Source organism: Micromys minutus (genome assembly GCF_963924665.1).
Source record: "Micromys minutus genome assembly, chromosome: 5".
Lineage (NCBI taxonomy): Eukaryota > Metazoa > Chordata > Mammalia > Rodentia > Muridae > Micromys > Micromys minutus.
The window spans coordinates 76,834,008-76,854,798 of NC_137974.1; the positions used below are offsets into that span (position 1 = coordinate 76,834,008).

At 47.4% G+C, this 20,791-nt stretch overlaps 1 protein-coding gene across 1 annotated transcript in view; it reads left to right on the top strand.

Moving 5' to 3' along the window:
* Window positions 1-20,791, top strand: part of ARHGEF4 (Rho guanine nucleotide exchange factor 4) — a gene marked incomplete at both ends in the record, with an annotated part of 140,639 nt that overhangs the window by 47,788 nt on the left and 72,060 nt on the right. The window contains 2 exons of the mRNA XM_080917521.1: window positions 543-4,016; window positions 10,854-11,201. Of these exons, the coding sequence (XP_080773647.1) occupies window positions 543-4,016; window positions 10,854-11,201 (3,822 nt within the window). The remainder of the gene's footprint in view (window positions 1-542; window positions 4,017-10,853; window positions 11,202-20,791) is intronic.

The window sequence follows — 20,791 nt, forward strand, 5'->3', positions numbered from 1 at the left end:
TTGTATTTGTAGGTGTGTGTGTGTGTGTGCGTGCTCACATGCACAGTGATAATGTCTGTGTATTGTGTATTTGTGGAGGAAGTATGTGTGTACCAGAGTACATAGAAGTCAGAGGATAACCTCAGGTGTCAGGTCCTCGGTTTCTACCTTGAGACCAAGTGTCTCTTACTTATTGCTGCCCACACCCAGTTAGCCAGTCTTTGAGCTTCTAGCTATGCTCCTGTCTCTGCCTTGCTCCTTGTCTTGGGAGTGCTGGGATTACAGATTTGAGCTCCTGCACCTGGCTTTTATCGGTCCCAGAGATCTAAGCTACAGAGGTCAGGCTTGTGTGACATGCTCTGCACAATGAGCCATGGTCTCAGCCCTCTGTGCTTGTTTTCTGTGTTAATGCAAGGTAGCTCTTTATCCTTTCCTCCCTTTCTGGGGCTACCTGGGAAGTGATAAAGGACATCTTCTTCCAATAAAGGCATGCATCATGGTATAAATGTGCTTGCTAAGGTCCTGGGAACTTTCCTCTGATTTTTAACTTTTTGTCCTTCTAGACTCCAGAGCCAGGCGTACCCTCTCCAGATGAGGGTGAGAGTGAAGACAACCAGCTCCACCCACACCCTGCAGACCCTGAGGAACAGGAGTGTCGTCAGAAAACAAACCCTGAGGACTTGGAGACACTGTCCCACAACAGCGAAAGCCGATCAGACACAAAAACAGATCCCTTCGAAAGCGCTTCTGATGCAGAGTCCCTTCCTGGTGACCTCACTGGTGGAGCTGACCTCTCTGCTGAAAGAGATGCCGGCGGGGGATGCCCTGAGGACTCAACAGTTAGACTTCCTCTAGGGAGGCGTTTGGTCCACGTTGAAGGGCCCCGTACAGAGGAACAGCTGGATCGACTCTCAGGATTGAAGGCAGGTTCTCAGCAAAGTAAACTGCACACGGTGACTTCTGCCACCACTGGAAAACAGGACAAAGCATGCCTCCGCAGCTGCGTGACTAGCTTGGTACAGGAGTCTGTACCAGCAGCCCTGTGCTTCTCACAGAGTGCCAACAGCAACAGCAGGCACTGCCTGCAAAAGGCCAGGTCTAGGGACTATCTGGATGTCCCTGGGGTCTGGCCCTGCTATCGACAACATTGTAGACTAGGTCAGAGCTGGCCACAAATCCACAGGACCCAAGCAGCAAAGATGCCTCCCATAGACCCCCAGGACAGTGACTTCCCTCTGTGGGTCAGGACAAAGAAGGAGCCTGCTTCAAGGCCCACAGAGGGCACAGACTTGTTGTGGGTTCATCCTTTCTTAGACATAGCCTGCCAACCACGACGGGGCACACGTTGTCTCTTAGACACCAAGTGTCATCACAGTGCCCCAGAAAAGCTTGATGCCAGTGCCAAGGCACCCCAAAGGTACCTCTGCCACCAGGTAAAGACTCTGGTCAGGGCCCATTCTATAGAATCGTTTCCTTTAGGTTGTTCTAAAGAGCCTTTGAAACAGAAAGGCACACATTGGCCCTCTTCGCAGAGAGGGACAGAAATAGAACCCGATCGCCCAATCATTCATAACGCTCTTTCCCCTGGACCCACCCAGCTGTCTTATTTACTTCCTACTTCTCATAGCAAGGCCCCTCCTGTGCAGGGTGAGTGTGGGCTGAGTGATTGTAGCTTTAAGAGGACATCTCCAGACACACCCTGTGTAGGTCTTCCACTGGAAAACCAGGTAGAACAGGCTTCTAGGTCATGTCCAGACCCTTCCCACCTTACTTCAGAATTACTGAAGCTCAACAGCCAAGAGGAAGTGCCCAGGCTAGCTAAATGCAAGACAGGGCACAGCCCAGAAAGCAGACCTGAGGAGCCCAAAGGTGTCCACCCTAATGATATTATCGGTAAGCAGCAGTGCCTGCTAAACGTCTCTGCCAAGGCAGGAAGCCAGCTTGAGAGCTGCCCATCAACGGGTGCCCTCAAGGAGGAGAGAAAGCCGCCTGATAGGGCCTCCCCCTTCCCACAACGCTGCTGCCAAGGCGAGGTGCCTGTATGTACCAGAAGGCTTCTGGGTTCCTGGGAAGAGTATGGTAGCGCCTGTACCCCAAAGACAGCCCTGAAATCAAGTGTAGTTGACTCTTCAGATGCTTCAGAAGAGGGAGCGGTTCTAGACCTCCAAGGCAGGGAAAATGCCTTTCAAAGTCTTACCGATTTCCCAACAGTGGAAGCATCTTCCTGCGACCCTGAAAAGGAGTGTGCGCAGGAGTCTGGGGATAACTCGGAGCCTTTCACTTCTGGCCAGCCTCAGGCTCAGGAAGCTCACGGGGCCTCCCGGCACAGTGGCAAATTCATTATGATAGCAGTAAAGCAGGAAGGTAGGCAGACCTCTACAAGGAAGGTGCACTGTCTCCTAGAGTCACAGTGTGGTGACTTTCCAGAGAAGGGGACAAGCTCCACAGCTTATGACTCTCCCAGGGCCTCAGAAATGCCAGTATGTGGCTATGAGTGTCAGTTGCCAGGGAGTCCAGGAGCAGAGCCGGGTGGTAGGGCTCCTCAGCTGCTGCTTCAGGGCATAGAGCGTGTGAGAGTTCCTGTCTCTAGGACAGCTTCAGATGACACACTGGGCTCAGAGGAATCACTAGAGGACGAGCTGCTCGGGGAAAGATCGGGCGGAGGGTCTGAGTGTGTACACACCGAGCTAAACCAGGAGTTGCCAGGCTCAGAACACAAACAAGGAGGGTGTGGCACAGAGGATGGGGAGGATGCAGAAATCTCCGGTGCATGGGTCGGCGAGGTACGGGTCCCCCTTTCAGGAGTCTCGGCTTCAAAACACACCACAACGCTGCGGTTCCAGAAACCATTAGGCGGGCTTCATCGGGGTGTGCCGGAGTCAGAGCGGCGCTCTGACTCTCTTCAGACGACCCCTTTAAGAACAGACAGGCCTCGGTCTCTGGGGATGCCTGGAGCAGACATACCCCACAGTCAGGCCTTCACCTCAGAGGGCTTGAACCTAGTTTGCTCTAGCACCGAGGAAGGGATCCCCCACAGTCCCTGCCAGGGGGAGCCACCTCTACACCATGTGCATCAGAGCGTATCTCTTGAAAGCCATTCCGGTGGGATACAAGTCGGAACATCCGGGGACCTCAGCGGTGAAGGACCTTCCCCAGATAGCTGCAACGTCAAGAGACTGAAAGCAACAGAAAGCAGGATCAGGGCAAGACTGGCCTTAGCCCATAAGACCTTTACCAATTTTTTTGAGGCCAAAGTGACAGAGAAAACGAATGCTGGCTCTGTCAAAGGCGAAAAGGAGAAGCGCAGGCGAGCCCAGGGCTCCTGGCGTGCGTTTCTGAGAAACAAGGATGCAGAAGGCTCCAAACGGCCCTCTTTAGTGAGTGGGGCTCCAGGACCAGACTTTCCCCAACTCCTCTGCCCTTTCTCACCAGCCACCAGAGGCCACTGTGAGGAGTGGACAGTTGGCACCGACAACAATGTCTTTGGGGAGTCGTGGACCCCCCTAAACTCTCCTGCAACCCCGTCCTCTAGCCGTCTGGCTTCTCCCGAACACAGGAGGAAAAGCGAACCGACCATAAAACGCACTGTTACCCAGGAAAACAGCACGCACCTTTCTTCTGGGGTCTTCCCGAAGCCCTCCCGGCTGACCTCTGCCACCAGCCTCGCAGCAGCGCAGATCGACATCACGTACAGCCTCCCCTGCAGCCCTGTCTGCCACTTGACCTCTGAGACTCAAGACATGCCCTGCAGACCCACAAGTCCCAAGCCCAGGAGTCCCATGGCTGGGGCCCAGAGGGTGGATCTCTGCCTTGCAAGCAGGACTAGCGCAGTCTCCATGGTCTCCCTCAGGAGCGACAGGGACACCAACAGATGTTCAGAAGTCCCCGAACGGCCTAAGGCATCCAAGGCCAGGGCGAGCCTCTTACTCTCTCTGCAAACACTAAGCCAGAACCACCAGAAGGAAGACAGGAGCGCGTGCCACTGTCACCAGGGCCTGGGCACAGTGCCCTTCCATAGGGACCTTCCTGGGAATGAGGTAAGGGAGCTGTTGGTAGCAACAATGTTACCTCTTAGGACAAGTGATGTTCTCTTGAGTTAGTGTTGCTGTCATATTTTAATTATTTAACTGTTTCTGTGGCAGGGGCTGCTTCAGATCAAATGGCAATCAGTTCTCTGATTCCACAAGGGTTAGCGAGTTGGATTCAAGTGGCCAGGCATGGCTGCAAGTGCCTCAAGCCACTAAGCTATCTCCCCACCCTCTGGATGTTTTATTGTTTTGATGCAGGGTCTCAGAGAGGTCAGTCTGGCCCTGAACTTACAGTGTAGCCAAGGATGGCCTTGAACTCCTGATCCTCCTGCCCACACTGCCCAAGCGTTAAGGTGACAGGCATGAACCACCGTGCCCAGTTTTGTGTGATGCCGAGCAACTGAACTACATCCCTAACAACCTTTGTATCAGATTTAAGGTAAAACTGAAAAAAAAATAGTCAAGTACTAAAAGACACCATAGGGAAATTTAAATTTACTTCACTAATCTCAAATACAAAATACAATACGACATTATTTAAAACACACACACACACACACACACACACACACACACACACACACACACACACGGAAGGACAGGGTATCTGGAGGGTAGTCAAGGGTTCTTAGAATGTCAAAAGCATGCATGTAAGTGCAGGTGACTCTAGCACCCCCACCGTCCAAGGGGAGAGTTTAAGCCACCGCCCCCACTTGCAACTCGAATGTCCCATGACAGAACTATCGCTATACAAAGAAGGCTCAAAACTCAACAGTAAGAACACAGAAAGTAGGTCAAGCTTCATTTACCTTCGCGGCTTTACAATATTGCCAATTACATAGACGGGACAGTTTTAGGATGACCCCTAAGTTTAAACGCAAGGCTGGGCTGGTGTGATGTCTCAGAGGTTAAGATCCCTTGCTGCTCTTGCGCAGGACTAATGTTCAGTTCTCATTACTCATCTCAGGAGGTTCGATCACCCACAACTGCAGCTCTGGGTGATTCAAAGCCCTCTGCTGCCCTCCAGTGGAGCTTCCATGAACATGTGAGTGCGTGCATAAATACAAATCCAATGAATCTCAGGCACAGAACACACGGGCAGGCTGGAGGCTATTCCTTAGTGTCTTTTGGGCAGTGGTGGCGCATTCCTTCAATCTGCCACTAGGGGGGCATCTCTGTGAGTTCAAGGCCAGTCTGGTCTACAGAGCAAATTCCAGGACAGGCCTTGCCTACTCAGAGAAATACTGTCTCATAAAAAACAAACAAACATCCCCCAAACAAAACAAAACAAAATTATTAGTGTCCTTACGGTTTCTTCATCTTATGACTGCCTAAGGTCAGGTACAGAATTTTCTAATTTGGGGGTTTTGTGTGTTTTAGGTTTGTTTGCTTTCATACGGGGGATGGTCAGTCTGTAACCACATGGCTTCTGTTTTTATATCATGGCCAGAGCTGTAATGACTATCAAGTGTAAGGACATGCAGTGACTGTCATAAGCAAGAAACACAAATTCCTTTCTACTCATATCTTTCCAGCCCTGTTTGAACGACTTCCAAGCCGAGTCGATGGTTAAATTTTAAAAATGTCATATTTTGAGACTGACTTTTTACTCAGTATAAGTCCTTTGAGATCTGCCTAAGATGTTTTATGTATCAATAACCCCTTTCTATACCTAAGTAATATCCTATCTTCAAACACTTATCTATTAAAAGACATTTGGACAGCTTTCAGATTTCAAGTATCACAAGTAGATCTTCTGCAAACATTTATGCCCAGCACCGTGGTGGATACACATTTTCATTTCAGGTCTAAAACCCAGTGGCATAATTGTCAGCTCACAGGACAAGTACCTGTTTGCATTTTGAGAAGTTGCCAGGTAACAGTGGTCTGTCTGGGTGTGGCTTTATTCCACTGTGCATGCAAGCCACGCTTTCTTTATCCATCCCTCTGTTAATGGACACAGAGTTTGTCCCCAATTTAGCTCCCGTGAACAGCGTTTCAATAGGCATTGATGTGCAGGTGTCTCTAGGATATGGTGACTTGGAGTCTTTCGGGTCATACTGTAGGGCGGGGCTATTTTTAGTGTCTTGAGGAGCCTCCAAACTGACTGATGATTTCTGTACTTTGAGAAAAATGTGTTGTGGTGTGAGATTTAGGAAGAAGTTCATTTCTCCACCTTCAAGTTGTCAGTTACCGCAGCACCGAATTGCTCGAAGCATTAGTTACAGGTCCTGAATAGTCCGTACAAGCTTCTACTCCTGTGTCTTCAGTCTGAGTCTGTCGTGTGCTTAGTTCCACTGTGACTGTCACAGAATAATGTCTTGAAACCTGGTGAGCTGATTGCTCACACTTTCTCTTTCTCGGAATCACTTTTGTTCTAGCTCCTTCGAGTTTCCGTACCAAGTCTAGAAGAACCTTAACTTTCACCTGCAGATGGCTTGGCTCGGACTTTGATGGATGCAGGATTAAGCGGTGTGTAAACTGGGACATGGGACGTAACTGGCGTCTTTGCTGTACTGAGTTACCGATGACACGGCGTCTTCCTGTGTCCGGATCTTCTTTGCTGTTTGAGTGCTTCATAGCTTTCAGTTCTAGAGAATTTTCATTTGATTGGCACCTAAGCGTCTCGTGCTTTTGAAGTGGTTGTGGCTGGCACTATATCTTAAGTTTTGGGTTCTAGCTATTGATTGCTGATATATAGAACTGTAGTAGATCTGTGTGCTTCAGCTTGTAGCTCACGTCATCTACCAAAGGGTCAGACTTTTTCCCCCTTCTCTTTATTTTTCTTGCTTTATTTCAGTGGCTAGAAGTGTCAATAGTGTATTAAGCACAGTGGTATGAGCGAGGTTGGTCCTTAGTTGTGGAAGAAAAGTGGCTATTTTTTTTTAAAGACCAGCTGTGTTCAATGTAGGGTTCTGTAGATACTCATAAAGTTCATAATAAAGATTCATCATAAAGAGGGACCACTCCTCCCTTCCTATTCCATTCAGAGCTTTCTTTGTACCAAACCTTAGTAGGTATTGCGCTCTGTCAGTTTTCCTCGGTCAACTGATACACTCATCTCATTTTTCTCTGACCTACTGAAATGTGTACAATTCTGAGTTTTTAAACATTGACCTTCCCTTTCAGTACCGAACACATTCCATTTAGTTGTGGTGTATAATTCTCAATACACTGTTAAATCACATTAGCTAGTGTTTAAAGGATTTGTACATGTATATCTATGACAGGCCTCCAGAGGCTCATATATCTGATCGCTTAGTTACTGGGGGTGGAATTGTTTGGGAAGGATTAGGAGGTGTGGCCTTGTTGGAGGAGATACAGATAACTTATAACACATACGTATACCACACACAAGTTAAAATAATTTTCATGGACTATAGCTTATGTCTGGATTTTATTGTTTTTTCTGTGTTTCACTTCTCTGGTCTCTTTTGAAGGCCTATGGGCTACCTAGATATTTTTTAGTTTAATTTAATATATATGTCATATATTTGCTTTTTAAGTGACAGTAACCAGGTATTATGCTGTATACATATACATAGATACCTTAGCATCTACTGGTCTCCTCGCATAGGCATTTCACCAGGTTAAGTGAAATGTAGGAACTTTACTTCATCTAAATGCCCTCAGTCTTCCTTGATGACAATCTAATTGTCTGAAATAATTTCTTCATAAACAATGGGAGCTCCATCCATGTAATAATGTTCGCTTCACAATCAAACAGCAGTTATTTGTAAATATATTTACATATATCATATACATATATGTATATGTACATATGCACACATATTTATGTAACATCATCCACCAGGAACTTATACTGTCCAGATGAAATCAACTGAGGAAATTTCTTAAAGTAGCCTGCTGGGTTCCCCATCAAGAGTCCTGGGAGGGATCAAGTGTCGCCCTGTGAGGATCCCAAGTGAAAGAATAGAGAGGAATGACAGAAGTGACATCATCAAATCCGGTGCTCCCGACATCAAGCTGCAGCTGGAGTTCAGAAAGTTAATTGGAATTAATTAGCCCCTTCCTTCTCTGTGCCAGAGTGTGGCTGGCTCTTACATTTTAAAAAGTGTGTGTGTGTGTGTGTGTGTGTGTGTGTGTGTGTGTGTGTGTGTATTAGAAGAGATTGTTGGGTCCCCTAGAGCTGAGATTAAAGGCAGTTGTGAGAGCCACCTAGTTGAGTGCTGGCAACCAAACAGTGCCTTTTCAAGAGCAGCAAGCATTACATATCTCTCCAGGTCTCTTAGTTTCATAGTTGAAGGAGGGTTTTAAGTTTCTATGTAATTTAAGATATATTTTTGTTAGTTTGTTGAGAATTTAATACAATGTATTTTCATCATATTCATCCTTCCTCCTGTAACTCCTCCTAGATCCTCCCTCACCTCTACATCCCTTCCAACTTTTCCTCTTCTTCTTTTTTCTTCTTCTTTTCTTCTTCTTCTTCTTCTTCTTCTTCTTTTCTTCTTCTTCTTCTTCTTCTTTTTCTTCTTTTCTTCTTCTTCTTCTTTTCTTCTTCTTCTTCTTCTTCTTCTTCTTCTTCTTCTTCTTCTTCTTCCTCTTCTTCTTCTTCTTCCTCTTCCTCTTTCTCTTCCTCTTCCTCCTCCTCCTCCTCCTCCTCCTCCTCCTCCTCCTCCTCCTCCTCCTCTTCTTCTTCTTCTTCTTCTTCTTCTTCTTCTTCTTCTTCTTCGTCTTCTTCTTCTCCTTCTCCTCCTCCTCCTCCTTCTCCTCCTCCTCCTCCTCCTCCCCCTCCTCCTCCTCCTCCTCCTCCTCCTCCTCTTCTTCTTCTTCTTCTTCTTCTTCTTCTTCTTCTTTTTCCTCTTCCTCTTGTTCTTGTTTTTTTTTTAAATCTTCATCTTCTTTCCTCCCCTTTCACTTCCCTCCCCCCTCCTCTTCTTTATAATCCAAAGAATTCAATTTGTGATGCTCATATACTCCTGGGTGTGGGTCCATCCACTAAAGTGTGATTAACATGCCAAGGGCCACACCTGTAAAGAAAACTCTCTTGCTCTTCCTTTTTCCCTCAGAAGTCTTCCACTAGGTCTTCAGCCTGGGGTGGGGCTCATTAGCCCCTTCTTTCTCTGTGCCAGACGGTTGGCTGGCTTGATCTTGTGCAGATCTCATTCAGGCAGCCACAGCCGCTATGAGCTCATGAGTGCAGTGGTACGGAAGATGTGGCTTGGCTCTGCTCCTCACCAACCTCTGACTCTTATATACTTCTCCCTCTTCTGTGATGGTCCATGACCCTTAGGGTGATAGAGATGCCCCACTTGTAGCTGAACATCCACTGACATTTATTCTCTGCGCTTTGATTAGCTGTGAGTTTCTGCATTAACCGCCATCCACCACACAGAGAGATCCATGATAATGTCTGGGAGCCACACTAACCTATGAATAGAGAGATAAGAGTTTAGAGGGAAGTTTGAATCTACATTACACTTATGTACACTTAGCAGAATACAATCAATAAGGGGTTAAGGATGGCTCCCCCAGCCATAGGCTCTTGGCCAGAACTGCAGTGCCAAGCACATACTTCCTCCTGTGCCGTGGATCTCGAAACCAATCAGAAACCAGTTGGTTACGCCCAGAACATGCGTGCTTCTGCTGGATCCATGAGCATATCTTGCGATGCTGGTCATTGTTGCAGCTGACAGGGTTACACGGCTGGGAAAGACTGTTGTTGATGATCCCCTGCCCCCAGCGGCCGGCACAGCACCTTCCAATCCTAGGAGAGTCAGCCAACAAGAGGAAGCTTTCTGGTCAGTACCAGCTTACCTTCTCCTTGTATACTGTGACCGACATGTGTGCTGTCTTCGGCAACAGGGTCTTAATGTCAAGTCCCATTGGGCTACAAGGAGCCATGTTGATAGCCCATATTGAGTGGGGGGTCTATGGGACACCTCCAACAACTGGAGGAAAGTTGTTCCTCACCTAATACTTGGCTTTTTATTTGGCAAGCTTTGGCTTCTGGGAGAATCGTAAACCCCTATGGAAGGGAACTATGATCATATTGGAGTTTTTGATTGAGCTTTTTTTTTTTTTTAATGGGTGAGTTTTTGTGAGCACGGGAATAAGAGAGTTTCTTCTCCCAGAGAGTTGGTTTCAAAGAACAGATGGTGAAAACATGAACCCAGATTCCAGCTATTCTGCTGCTCTTGACAGGATTTATTTTTGAAATGGTTATGGTGTTTCTGTGCCGTCCCTGAACTGAGCCCATGAGAATGGTTGGGGTGACGAGAGCTGTGCCTCAGTGTGCTCTGCTTTGGTTTTCTCTGCCTAAACAAGAGCTCCGGATGCAGAGACGGCTCAGTGGGAAAGTGCTCTCATCACAAGCATGAGGACTTGAATTCAGACCCCAGAACCCACATCAAAAAGCTAGGTTTGGTGGCGTGTATTGTGATTTCAACACTGGGGAAGTGGGCTTGCTGGCCGGCCAGCTAGTATGGCTCCGTGAGCCCAGGTTCTAATGATCAACCCTATCCCAGAAAATGAGGTGACTGACCCCTGAAATTGACCTCTGCCCTCCTCGTGCATGGGCACATGGGTATCAGCACATACACAAATATTTCTAATGGCTGTGCGAAGTCTGTTAGATACTTTAACAGATTCAGTCCTCAATCAAATAGTCTTATAATAGGTATTATAACAGAAATGAGATTTATTTTATGTCTAATGGTAATACTTTACGAAACGACTGTGAATGAAGTATCTCATTGTGATCTTCACTTTAAAAGAAATAAGTCAAGATAAAGTGTTATATTTGAAAGACTCTGGGGGAAGAGAAGCACCACCAGTTGATCTATTCTTGCTCCGGTCTCTGATGTCATCTCCTCTGCTCTCTAGAGCTACATCGGCCAGAAAAGCCCAGCAGACAAGAAGCTCACTTGTTCCCATGCTCAGAAAACCTCTTATGCAGAGCCTACTCAAAGGCTGCTTTCTGCCACTGAAGTAGTGACATGGACCCTCCCCTCCATCTCCGCAGACCAAGTCCCCAGAGAGGTCCCGGTACAGTTCAGGAGGGCCCCTCTGCACTCCTACTTCAGCTACGATGACCTATGGATCGAAAAGACTCAGAGAAGGAAGCTGGAGAAACAGATGCTACTTGGAAGACAGATGTGCGCAGGGAAGACAGACAGATGTGCACAGGGAAGACAGATGTGCGCAGGGCTAGTGCCGGAGGACCCAGTTCAGGTAAGCAGGCCTCTGACATGGTCTGGTTGCTTGCCATTTCCTGACTCTGTCCTGCACTGAAGATTGTCACCCTTGGTCACCCGAGTCTTGGAAGTTGATCACTGTGATCCTATGTGCTAGTTAACCTCATAAATGCCTGATATAACTCAGTATAGAAAGACAAAAGGTTTGAGGCTGGGCAGACAGCTCAGAGAGTAAAGTGCTTAAGGACCGAGTTTAATCCCCCAAAGTCACATTAAAAAGAAGTAAAACAGGCTTGGTGGCATGTTTGTACTTTAACTGTGTGGAAGCAGAGACAGGTGAATCCCCAGGAGCTCACTGATGGGGCAGCCCAGCCACACTGGTTATTTAGAGACCCTGTCTCACACGTGCGCACACTCTCACACAAGCACATGCACACGTATGTGCACATGCACACACCACTGGCATCCACACAAATATGCACACATGCACACACACACACACACATAGAAATTGCAAACAGAGTAAAGAAGGAAGGTTTACGTTCTTGTTGTCTCAGAGCTCTCAGTCCCTGGTGCTTTGGGTTTGTGATAGCTCAGTATATCAAGGTGGGCGTGCACAGCAGAGTAAACCCTGTTAACTCAGGACAGTTAGTCAATGGGGAAGAGGTGAAAGAGAGGATTGGGGTCCCACGTTCCCTTTGCAACGCCCCTGGTTGCATAAAACCTTCCTGGCTTCCGTGCTTTCCAAGCTGTGGGCCAAGCCCTTTAACACACAAGCATTTGAGGATCATTCTAGACCAGGCTATAGCAGTGCAAAACCTGCACAGCGCAGGCTGGCCCAGAGTCTCCAGAACACTGTTCCCGTTCCTCCTCTGTGACCTGCCCCTGTCCCGTGGTCAGCATTTGTCACTATGCATACTTGCACTCAACTGACAGCCTATTAAAAATGATTTCACATAGGCCAACGAGATGGCCCAGCAGGTGAAGGCGCTTGCCACCTGACAATGACTTGAACTCAGTCCCCAAGCCCTACATTATAGATCCTAAAACTGCTTCCTCCACACACACAAGGCAAATAAATAAAATTCAATGGCAACAGCACAGCGACTTCACGGTCTTTACAACACACCTTCTCCTGTTCTCCGTTTGCTGGTCAGTTTTTCTTTCCCTGAATAAGATAGTAGGAATGTTGCCATGTGTCTGTGAGGCACACATGCTGGTGTCTGCTTTAGGTGGTTCATGGGCTCATGGTGTTTTGCAAGCACATCTCTAGCTCAACCCGAGGCTTATCTTTTGCTTTTTGAGAGAATTCTTTTCTGAATTATCCTACAAAGGAATAGATTCCAGTAAGCTATTCTGAAGCACACTTGGTTTTGGTTGGACACCCCACACACATTCTCCTGCTACTCCCTCTCTGCTTGCACCCTTCTGCCTCAGAACCTCTCCCCTTCAGCCTCACAACCCCTCCCCCTCTGCCTCACAACCCCTCCCCTTCTGCCTCACAACCCCTCCCCTTCTGACCCACAACCCCTCCCCTTCTGCCTCACAACCCCTCCCCCTCTGCCTCACAACCTCTCTCCCTCTGCCTCACAACCCCTCCCCTTCTGCCTCACAACCCCTTCCCCTCGGCCTCACAACCCCTCCCCCTCTGCCTCACAACCCCTCCCCTTCTGCCTCACAACCCCTCCCCTTCTGCCTCACAACCCCTCCCCTTCTGCCTCACAACCCCTCCTCCTCTGCCTCACAACCCCTCCTCTTCTGCCTCACAACCCCTCCCCATCTGCCTCACAACCCCTCCCCCTCTGCCTCACAACCCCTCCCCCTCTGCCTCACAACCCCTCCCCTTCTGCCTCACAACCCCTCCTCCTCTGCCTCACAATCCCTCCTCTTCTGCCTCACAATCCCTCCCCCTCTGCCTCACAATCCCTCCCCCTCTGCCTCACAATCCCTCCCCCTCTGCCTCACAACCCCTCCCCCTCTGCCTCACAACCCCTCCCCTTCTGCCTCACAACCCCTCCCCTTCTGCCTCACAACCCCTCCTCCTCTGCCTCACAATCCCTCCCCTTTTGCCTCACAACTCCTCCCCTTCTGCCTCACAACTCCTCCCCTTCTGCCTCACAACCCCTCCCCTTCTGCTTCACAACCCCTCCTCTTCTGCCTCACAGTTCATCCCCCTCTGCCTCATAACCCCTCCCCCTCTGCCTCACAACCCCTCCCCCTCTGCCTCACAACTCCTCCCCCTCCATTTCATTTCACATTTGTCCCACTACCCCCGCCCCCATGGCCTTTCCTTTAACATCCATTTTCTCCTCTCATGGCCTTTTCTAGTGTCCAGGCCTCTGCCCACACTCACTCCCACACAGATAATCACGTACATAAATTAACAGCTACGACCCACACAGGAAAGAAAACATTTGTCTGAGTGTAGGCTACCTCGCTTACTACGTTTACAGATCCATCCATTTTCCTGAAAGTACGATCTTGTCTTCTGAGATATGTTCATTATCCTGAAGGGAAACACTGTACTCACTGAGCAGTCCGTGCCTTCTGTTCTTCCTCGGGCCCCGGGAAGCACGAATCTGCTTCACATTCCCGTGGATGTGTCCATCCTGGATACTTCCCGGAACTGTACATGTGCCCGAGTCTGGCTTCTTTCATTAGCGCAATGATCCCAGGGCTCTTCCCAGTCTTAGCGCCTATCAGGGCTTCTAGCCTTTCTGTGCTGAAAATTTCATGTGTAGACATTCGGTTTGCTTATTCATCCATCAACACACATCTGCACGGGATCCAAGTTTTAGCTACTGTCAGTGTTATTTCTAGGAACAGTATGCAGGTCTTGTTTGAACATGAGTCTTCTGTTCTTTGGGGCGTATGTTCAGCAGGAGAGTTCTTGATCAGTTTTTAGGAAAGCTGACTGATGAACACTTTGGCTACTCAGTCATCTTCCTCCTTGCCCTAGGGGCTGCAGGTTCTCCTCACCAGAACTTGTTCCCAGTTTTGTTTTGTTGTCGTTGAAAGGTAACAACAGGTGCTGGTGAAGCTGTGAAGAAAACACAACTTCCACGGTTCATTTTTGAAAAGTGTATTAAGACAGTCATCGTGCAAATAGGACTATCGTATGAGCCAGCCCCTCCCCCACCTCTTAGTACTTACCCAAAGGCTTGGAATCAGTGCCTAGAGCAGACCGTCATTCACCGCAGCAGTATTCACGGTAGCCACGATACGGAAATCAAATGTCCTTTCAGCACATGAATGGATACAGAAAACGCAGCTCATTCACACGATGAATATTGTCCCCAGAAAAAGAAACTGGTTTGTGTCCTTTGAACCAAGGATCTCGTTGGAGAACAGGATGAGACGTGACATATGTCAGACACAAAAGACAAGTATCATGTGTTCTCCCAGACATGACGTCATACTCTTCCCATACTCTGAAGTCACAGAAGCCGAGACTAGAAAAATGATGATTATCAGCAAAGTAGGGAGGGGCCAGCACCTGTTAGATGGGAAGAATACATTTTATTTTTATAGTTCTTGCTCAGTATAGTGAATACATTACTTTAAATTTTTTTTACTTGTCCTTATTTAGTGTATTCAGGCACGTGCGAATGTGTATGCTCCTGGAGGTCACATGACAACCTGCAGGACTCAGTTCTCTCTGACTCAGCAGCAAGCGCCTTCACCTGCTGAGCCATCTGCCCAGCCTCCATTCGATACAATGTAGTCACTGAGAAAATAACCCAATATTCTTCCCATTAAAAAAATGTCAAATATTTGAGGTGATAGATGAGATAATTAGCTTGATCTAATTATACTCTGTTCAAAATGGCATCACCCTGGGTGTGATGGTTTGTACTGGCATGCAGGAGGGTTACAAGTTTGAGGGCAGGCTGCGCTAACATGGAAACTCTTTCAGGAAACACAGACTGGGGAAGAAGCTAGGTGGTGGAACGCTCACCCTGTCTATGCAAGGGTTCCACCTTCAGCACTGAGAAAAGCCCCAGATACCACGTATGTCACATAGATGCATGCAAGAACAACTTCCACATACAGATTTCAAAGTATCTTAAAAGTTTGTACTGTGGTGTGTGTGTGCATGTGTGTCTTGCAGGTACACTTGTAGTTCAGAAATGGGTGTCGGGTTCGTGACACTGGAGTTACAGATGTTTGGATAGCACCTGAGGTGGGTACTGGGACTTGAACTCAGGTCCTCTGTGAGAGCATTGCCTGTGTTTAACCACTGAGCCATCTCTCCAGCTTCGCTTTAAAATCTGTTTTAGGGGAAAGCAAAAGCAAACTATGTGTGAGAAAAGAATCCAAACACACGGTCTTCAGACTTCCAAAGGGAGGTTTCCACTCCATTATGTGCTTGAAAGAGCAGGTAAAACTGAGAACGTAGATAAAAATTTAAATTTAGAACCCAGTAATAATTGAATGGGACAATAGTTATTCATAAAATTACATCTTCAGTGATGAAGTTGGTTTGCTTAAGAAGGATGTTTACAAAGGAACCCAGATAAGACAAATAGCATCTTAACTAGAAAGCTGTTGCCGGGGCTGGGAATACTGTAGCTCACCGTGGTGGGGGCTTGATATTCACAAGGTCCAGCATGCCCCAAAGCATAATCAGAAGCTCACTGGCCCCTTGCTCAAAGTAACAGCTCAGTATTTACTGATTCCATGTCTAACCTTATAGCTAGAAATGTGATGACGACTAAGCTAGAGACCAGAACACTGAGGAAGATGTCGGGGACTTTGGGGATGCTGGCCATTCTTGACTTAGATGGGGTCATCAGGATGTAGGCCCTCATACCTATAAGTACAGCTAAGGCCTAGACTTGTGCTCCGCGCATAGTACTGCTGGGGACAGTCTGATCTCTTGTGACCACCAGAGGGTGCGGTACTGCCTCTCACTGGCCAAATTCAAAAGTCAAAGGCTAACTCCACTAAAGGTACACATCCTTTTCACACCGTTTTAAAGCCGAACATCCTCAGTCAGAGCCCCTCTACAGATGGAAAGAAATGCCCCATTCAGTTATGGCTCACTCATAAATTTAGCTTTTAAATAGCTTTTTCCACAGGGCTGGGGAGATAGTTCGGTGTGCAAAGTAAACCCACGTTAAAAGCCAGGCGTGGCCACACACAATTGGAGCGGTGGAGCTGGGAAGTAGCCAGCTAGTTGAGCCAACCTGTGAGATCTAGGATGAGTAAAGCAATGTTAACTCAACAAATAAAGTACAGAGGGAGAGAGGAATGCCAACCTCTGGCCTCCACACACATGTGCACATGCATGTGCACCTGTGCAAATGTGCACATGCACACACAAACACACACACATAGACACAGACACACATCGTATACATACACAGAGACACACAGCATACACACACAGCACACACACAGCACACACACACACACACACACATACACACACGAGAAAACAGAAGGAGCCTCACGTTACAGGAATGCTAATCTCATAACTAATGAGAACTTGTTCCTGTTCCTGAACATTCTAAGTTGCTCCAGGCAGGAATGTTTCAGTGGAGGAAATGGCTGTTTACCATGTAATAAAAATACACGTACAGGATTTGGACCAAGGAAATTTGGGTTCCAGGCCACACTTTAACCACCACATGATACAGCCTCTCTCAGAGAAAAGCACAGATGCATTTAAAAGATCTGCACCTGGAATTTGACGACTGTTCTTTAGTACTTGATCACAATGGGCGACTGGAGGAAAGAGTTTAATGTGTCCTTGGATATGTCCTGTGTACATGTCAGCTGAGCTGAATGACACCATTTGATGAGATAAGGAAGATAGGAATGTCATCATGATGTCATCATGTCACGATGACTTCATCATGATGTCATCTGGCTTCACAATGGCACCCTAGAATTGTGTGACTTCCCAGCAACAGAATGTTTTTCACAGTGAAGGGATACCGTGACCAAGGCAACTCTTACTAAAAAGCATTTAACTGGGGGCTTGCTACAGTTTCAGAAAGTTAGTCTGTGATTGTCATGGCAGAAAGCATGGTCCTGGAAAACAGTAGCAGGGAGGGTTAGATACTGATCCACAGGCAGCTGGCAAAGCAAAAGGAGGAAGAGGGTGGGACTGATGTGTGGCCACCCTCAGTGACACACCTCCATCAGGGCCACATTTGGAAATTTTTCCAAACAGTTCAGTTGGGAAGCATCCAAACATATGAACCTGTAGTGTGTGTGTGTGTGTTGTGGGGGGACGGGAGGAAGGAAGTGCATTCTTATACAAACCACAACAGACATCTCTAGAGGCTGGAAATCCAAACTCAGAGTATCAGTGAGATCAGGTCTTTTAGTATAAGGGGTCTTTTCATAGCACAGTAGTGTGTGACCTTAGGATCTAGGATGCTGAATACTCTAAGTTATTGAAGGTTGACCTAATACAGTGGCTTTAAGTTCACTGTTTCACACCAATGGAGATGGAGGGATGTGGATTCTCACGGGAGTATGCTGTTTTAGGTAGGTTTTCTATTGCTTCAGTGGAAATCTCATGACAAAAAAATGGGATGGATAGGGTTAATTCAGCTTATGTTTTCAGATCATAGTCCTTCACTGGGGGAAGTCAGGACAGAAACTCCAGCAGGGCAGGAACCTGGAGGCCGCTGATGCAGAGGACATGGAGGGGTGCTGCTTACTGGCTTGCTCCCCATGGCTTGCTCAGCCTGCTTTCTTATAGAACACAGGACCCCAGTACAGGGGCTGCCCCACCCACCCTGAACTGGGCCCCCCACCTTGAGAAAATGCCTTACAGCTGGATCTCATGGAGGCATTTTCCCAACAGAGGTTCTTTCCTCTCTGATGTCTCTAGCTTGTGTCAAGTTAACACAGAACCAGCCAGTGTGTATGCTAAGTGGAAGTAGGCTCTATGCAGGACAGTCACAGAAAGTGAAGATTGAGTAGAGCTGAGTCATTAAGGGAAAGTGAAAGGAACCCCTGGGGAGGGAGATGGAAATGACCACTGAGCTTCCTTGCCTGAGGTCTTTTATATGGCCAAGGTAGAAATTTTGAGACTGGTTAATTCTCATGGGCCAAGCAAATAGAGGGCCCATATACCCAACCAGGGGGACAATTAATCATGTCCCTAGCCAGTCCACCCAGTTAGAATTGGTTGGAACCCAACTCTGTTCATCTCTGACTCTGACTTTATTAGTTATTGACCTTCACCGTCTGCTCTGCTTGGCAGAGGTCACTTTCTGTGACCTTGCTGTCTGAGTACTGATTATTGTACTGAGCATTCTTTGTTCTTCATATCTACTAAAAAAGAAGCCATTCTTGGTTATGTCATTATCTAGCTCCTTGCCTCTGGGGTGGTCTGGAATGGGAGAAACAGTCTTGTTAGTAGATATCCTGGTCTGTCGAAATTAGCTGCAGTCAAAGCAAGACTACGAAGAAAGACCATGGGGACAGAGCAACCATAGTGACAAGAGTGGGGACAGCAGCTAAGATGATCCCCACAGCCTGTCCCCTCCTCTTCTCAGCTGACTTCCTGGACCCTAAACTCCAGGGACCTGGTCCTGCATGCCCTGGAGATCACAAGTGAACCCTGCAGAGGAGAAAGAAGGTATCCTCCTCGAGAGAGCTGAGGAGATAGAGCTAAAAGCCAAATATCCAAGCCTAGGACAAAAGCCTAGAAGTTCCGACTCCCTCATGAAGAAACCCCAAGGTATCATGGCCAAAGCCATGGAGGAGGAGCAGCTGCCAGATACAAGACCAGAGAAGATCCTGGTGACTGGCGGCGCGTCCCCACCCCATAGAATCTGCCCCAAAGTCTCCACTCACCACCAGCAAGCCTGCACGGTACCCTGAGCCCTCGCTTCCCCCAAGACTGGAATGAAGGAGACGCTTTCTCGCTTCTGAGTGTGTTGTTTCTTGGGAGACTGTGCTTCATGTTTACGTCATGAGGAATTAGGAAAACTTTTTGTTTCCAGAGAAAAAGGTGTGTGGGGGATTGCTTGCCTATAGCGCCCACCATAAGTTCCTTTGCTAACTAGCTCTAACCGTTTGTCCTGGTTATGGAGAGATGCTAAGCTTAATGGACACTATTCATGAAAAAATGGATGCCTTCTGTCTTCCAGCATGTCATTGCTTTTGAAAGTATTATGGGATAAAGGGCTCTGGCTCCTCTCAGTCTTCGTGGTACTGACATATAGCCTTAGTAGGGTCATTTGGCTTCTCAGGATTCTAAAACAGAATAAAACTCATATAAGATACCTGTGACTCAAAAATCCTATCCCTGCTAGAGCGATGTTGTTCATCATCAAACTAAAAGTGAGAAGGGCCTCATGGCCAAGCGTCCATTCTGTATGTAAAACTAGAAAACACATAGGAGAAAGTATGGGGTTTGAAGGTCATACACCAAAGTAACAGAATCATATATATATATAAATACATGTCTGTGTGTCTTCATATATATACATATATATAGCCTTCATACATATACATATATATACATATATACATACATACACACACATATATAAGAATCTCATATATATATATATACATATATATATTCTTCCTGATGTATGGGGCGGGCTGAAGAAAATAGCCAAGGAATTTTCTTAGCCCCACTCTCTTTTCTGCGCTCACAGTTAGATCCTAGCTGCTACAAAGCTGGCCTGGCAGCAGTGTGGGTGGGCTTAAGGAAACAGGTTCAGCCAGGGGAAAAAAGGAGAGAAAGGGGGCTCGAGGATTTATTGTGACTGCCTGGCTGTAGCAGCAGGTTCTTGGCAGTGGAGGTTGGGGAGAGGGCTCAGGGAAGGAAGACAGAGAAGTCTTTTGGGGGCTCACTTGGTCAGCTCTTCTAGTCTGCACCAATGCATGAAGAAATGCAAGACAAGGTGCCTTTGGTTGCCAGCATCTTTAACCTAGTTATTACCGGCTGAGCCTGGATCTTACTGAATGACACTCATTAGTTAATGGCAGGGAGAGCCAGGGTAAGAACCACTCTAGAGAACAAGATGCTGGTCTCTCTCCATCCTTTTAGCTCACAGACTCCCCTTTATGCATTTATGGGTGTGTGTGCCAGGGGAAGGCGTGTGTAAGGATTCTCTCGTACTGGCTATCCACTGAGTTCTAGGCTGCCATGCAGACTGGGGAGGAAAAGATGAGGAGACAGGGAAAAGAGAGAGGGGGATCCCTGGTGTCTGACTCATTTGTAATTGTTTAACATCTTATAATATCTTGTTCCCATTGCCTCACGCTGCCGTCCTTAATCCAAAGTGTATGTGGGAAGGGGACACACTACCAAACATTGCTGTCTGGTCCCCTCTGTGTCCCGGCTCTGTTTTGCGTAGATATGCCATGTTATTCTATATTTGACTGAACATTGTCTTCCTCTCTGGTTTTGGATTGTGTACTTGTGCCCTTTGTCTGAGTTCTTTTCTCTGCAGTCAGTTTGTGTCTTCAGGATTGATGTCATTATGAGTCTGGGTTTTTAGGAAGGAGCAGGGGGAAAAACAAGTTGGCTTGTAGTCCCAATGACTCATAAGGCTAAAGCAGAAAGATTGATGGATTAAATCTAGCCTGGGCTTCAGGGTGACTTCAAGGCCAGCCTTGGCAACTTAGTGAAACTCTGTCTCAAAA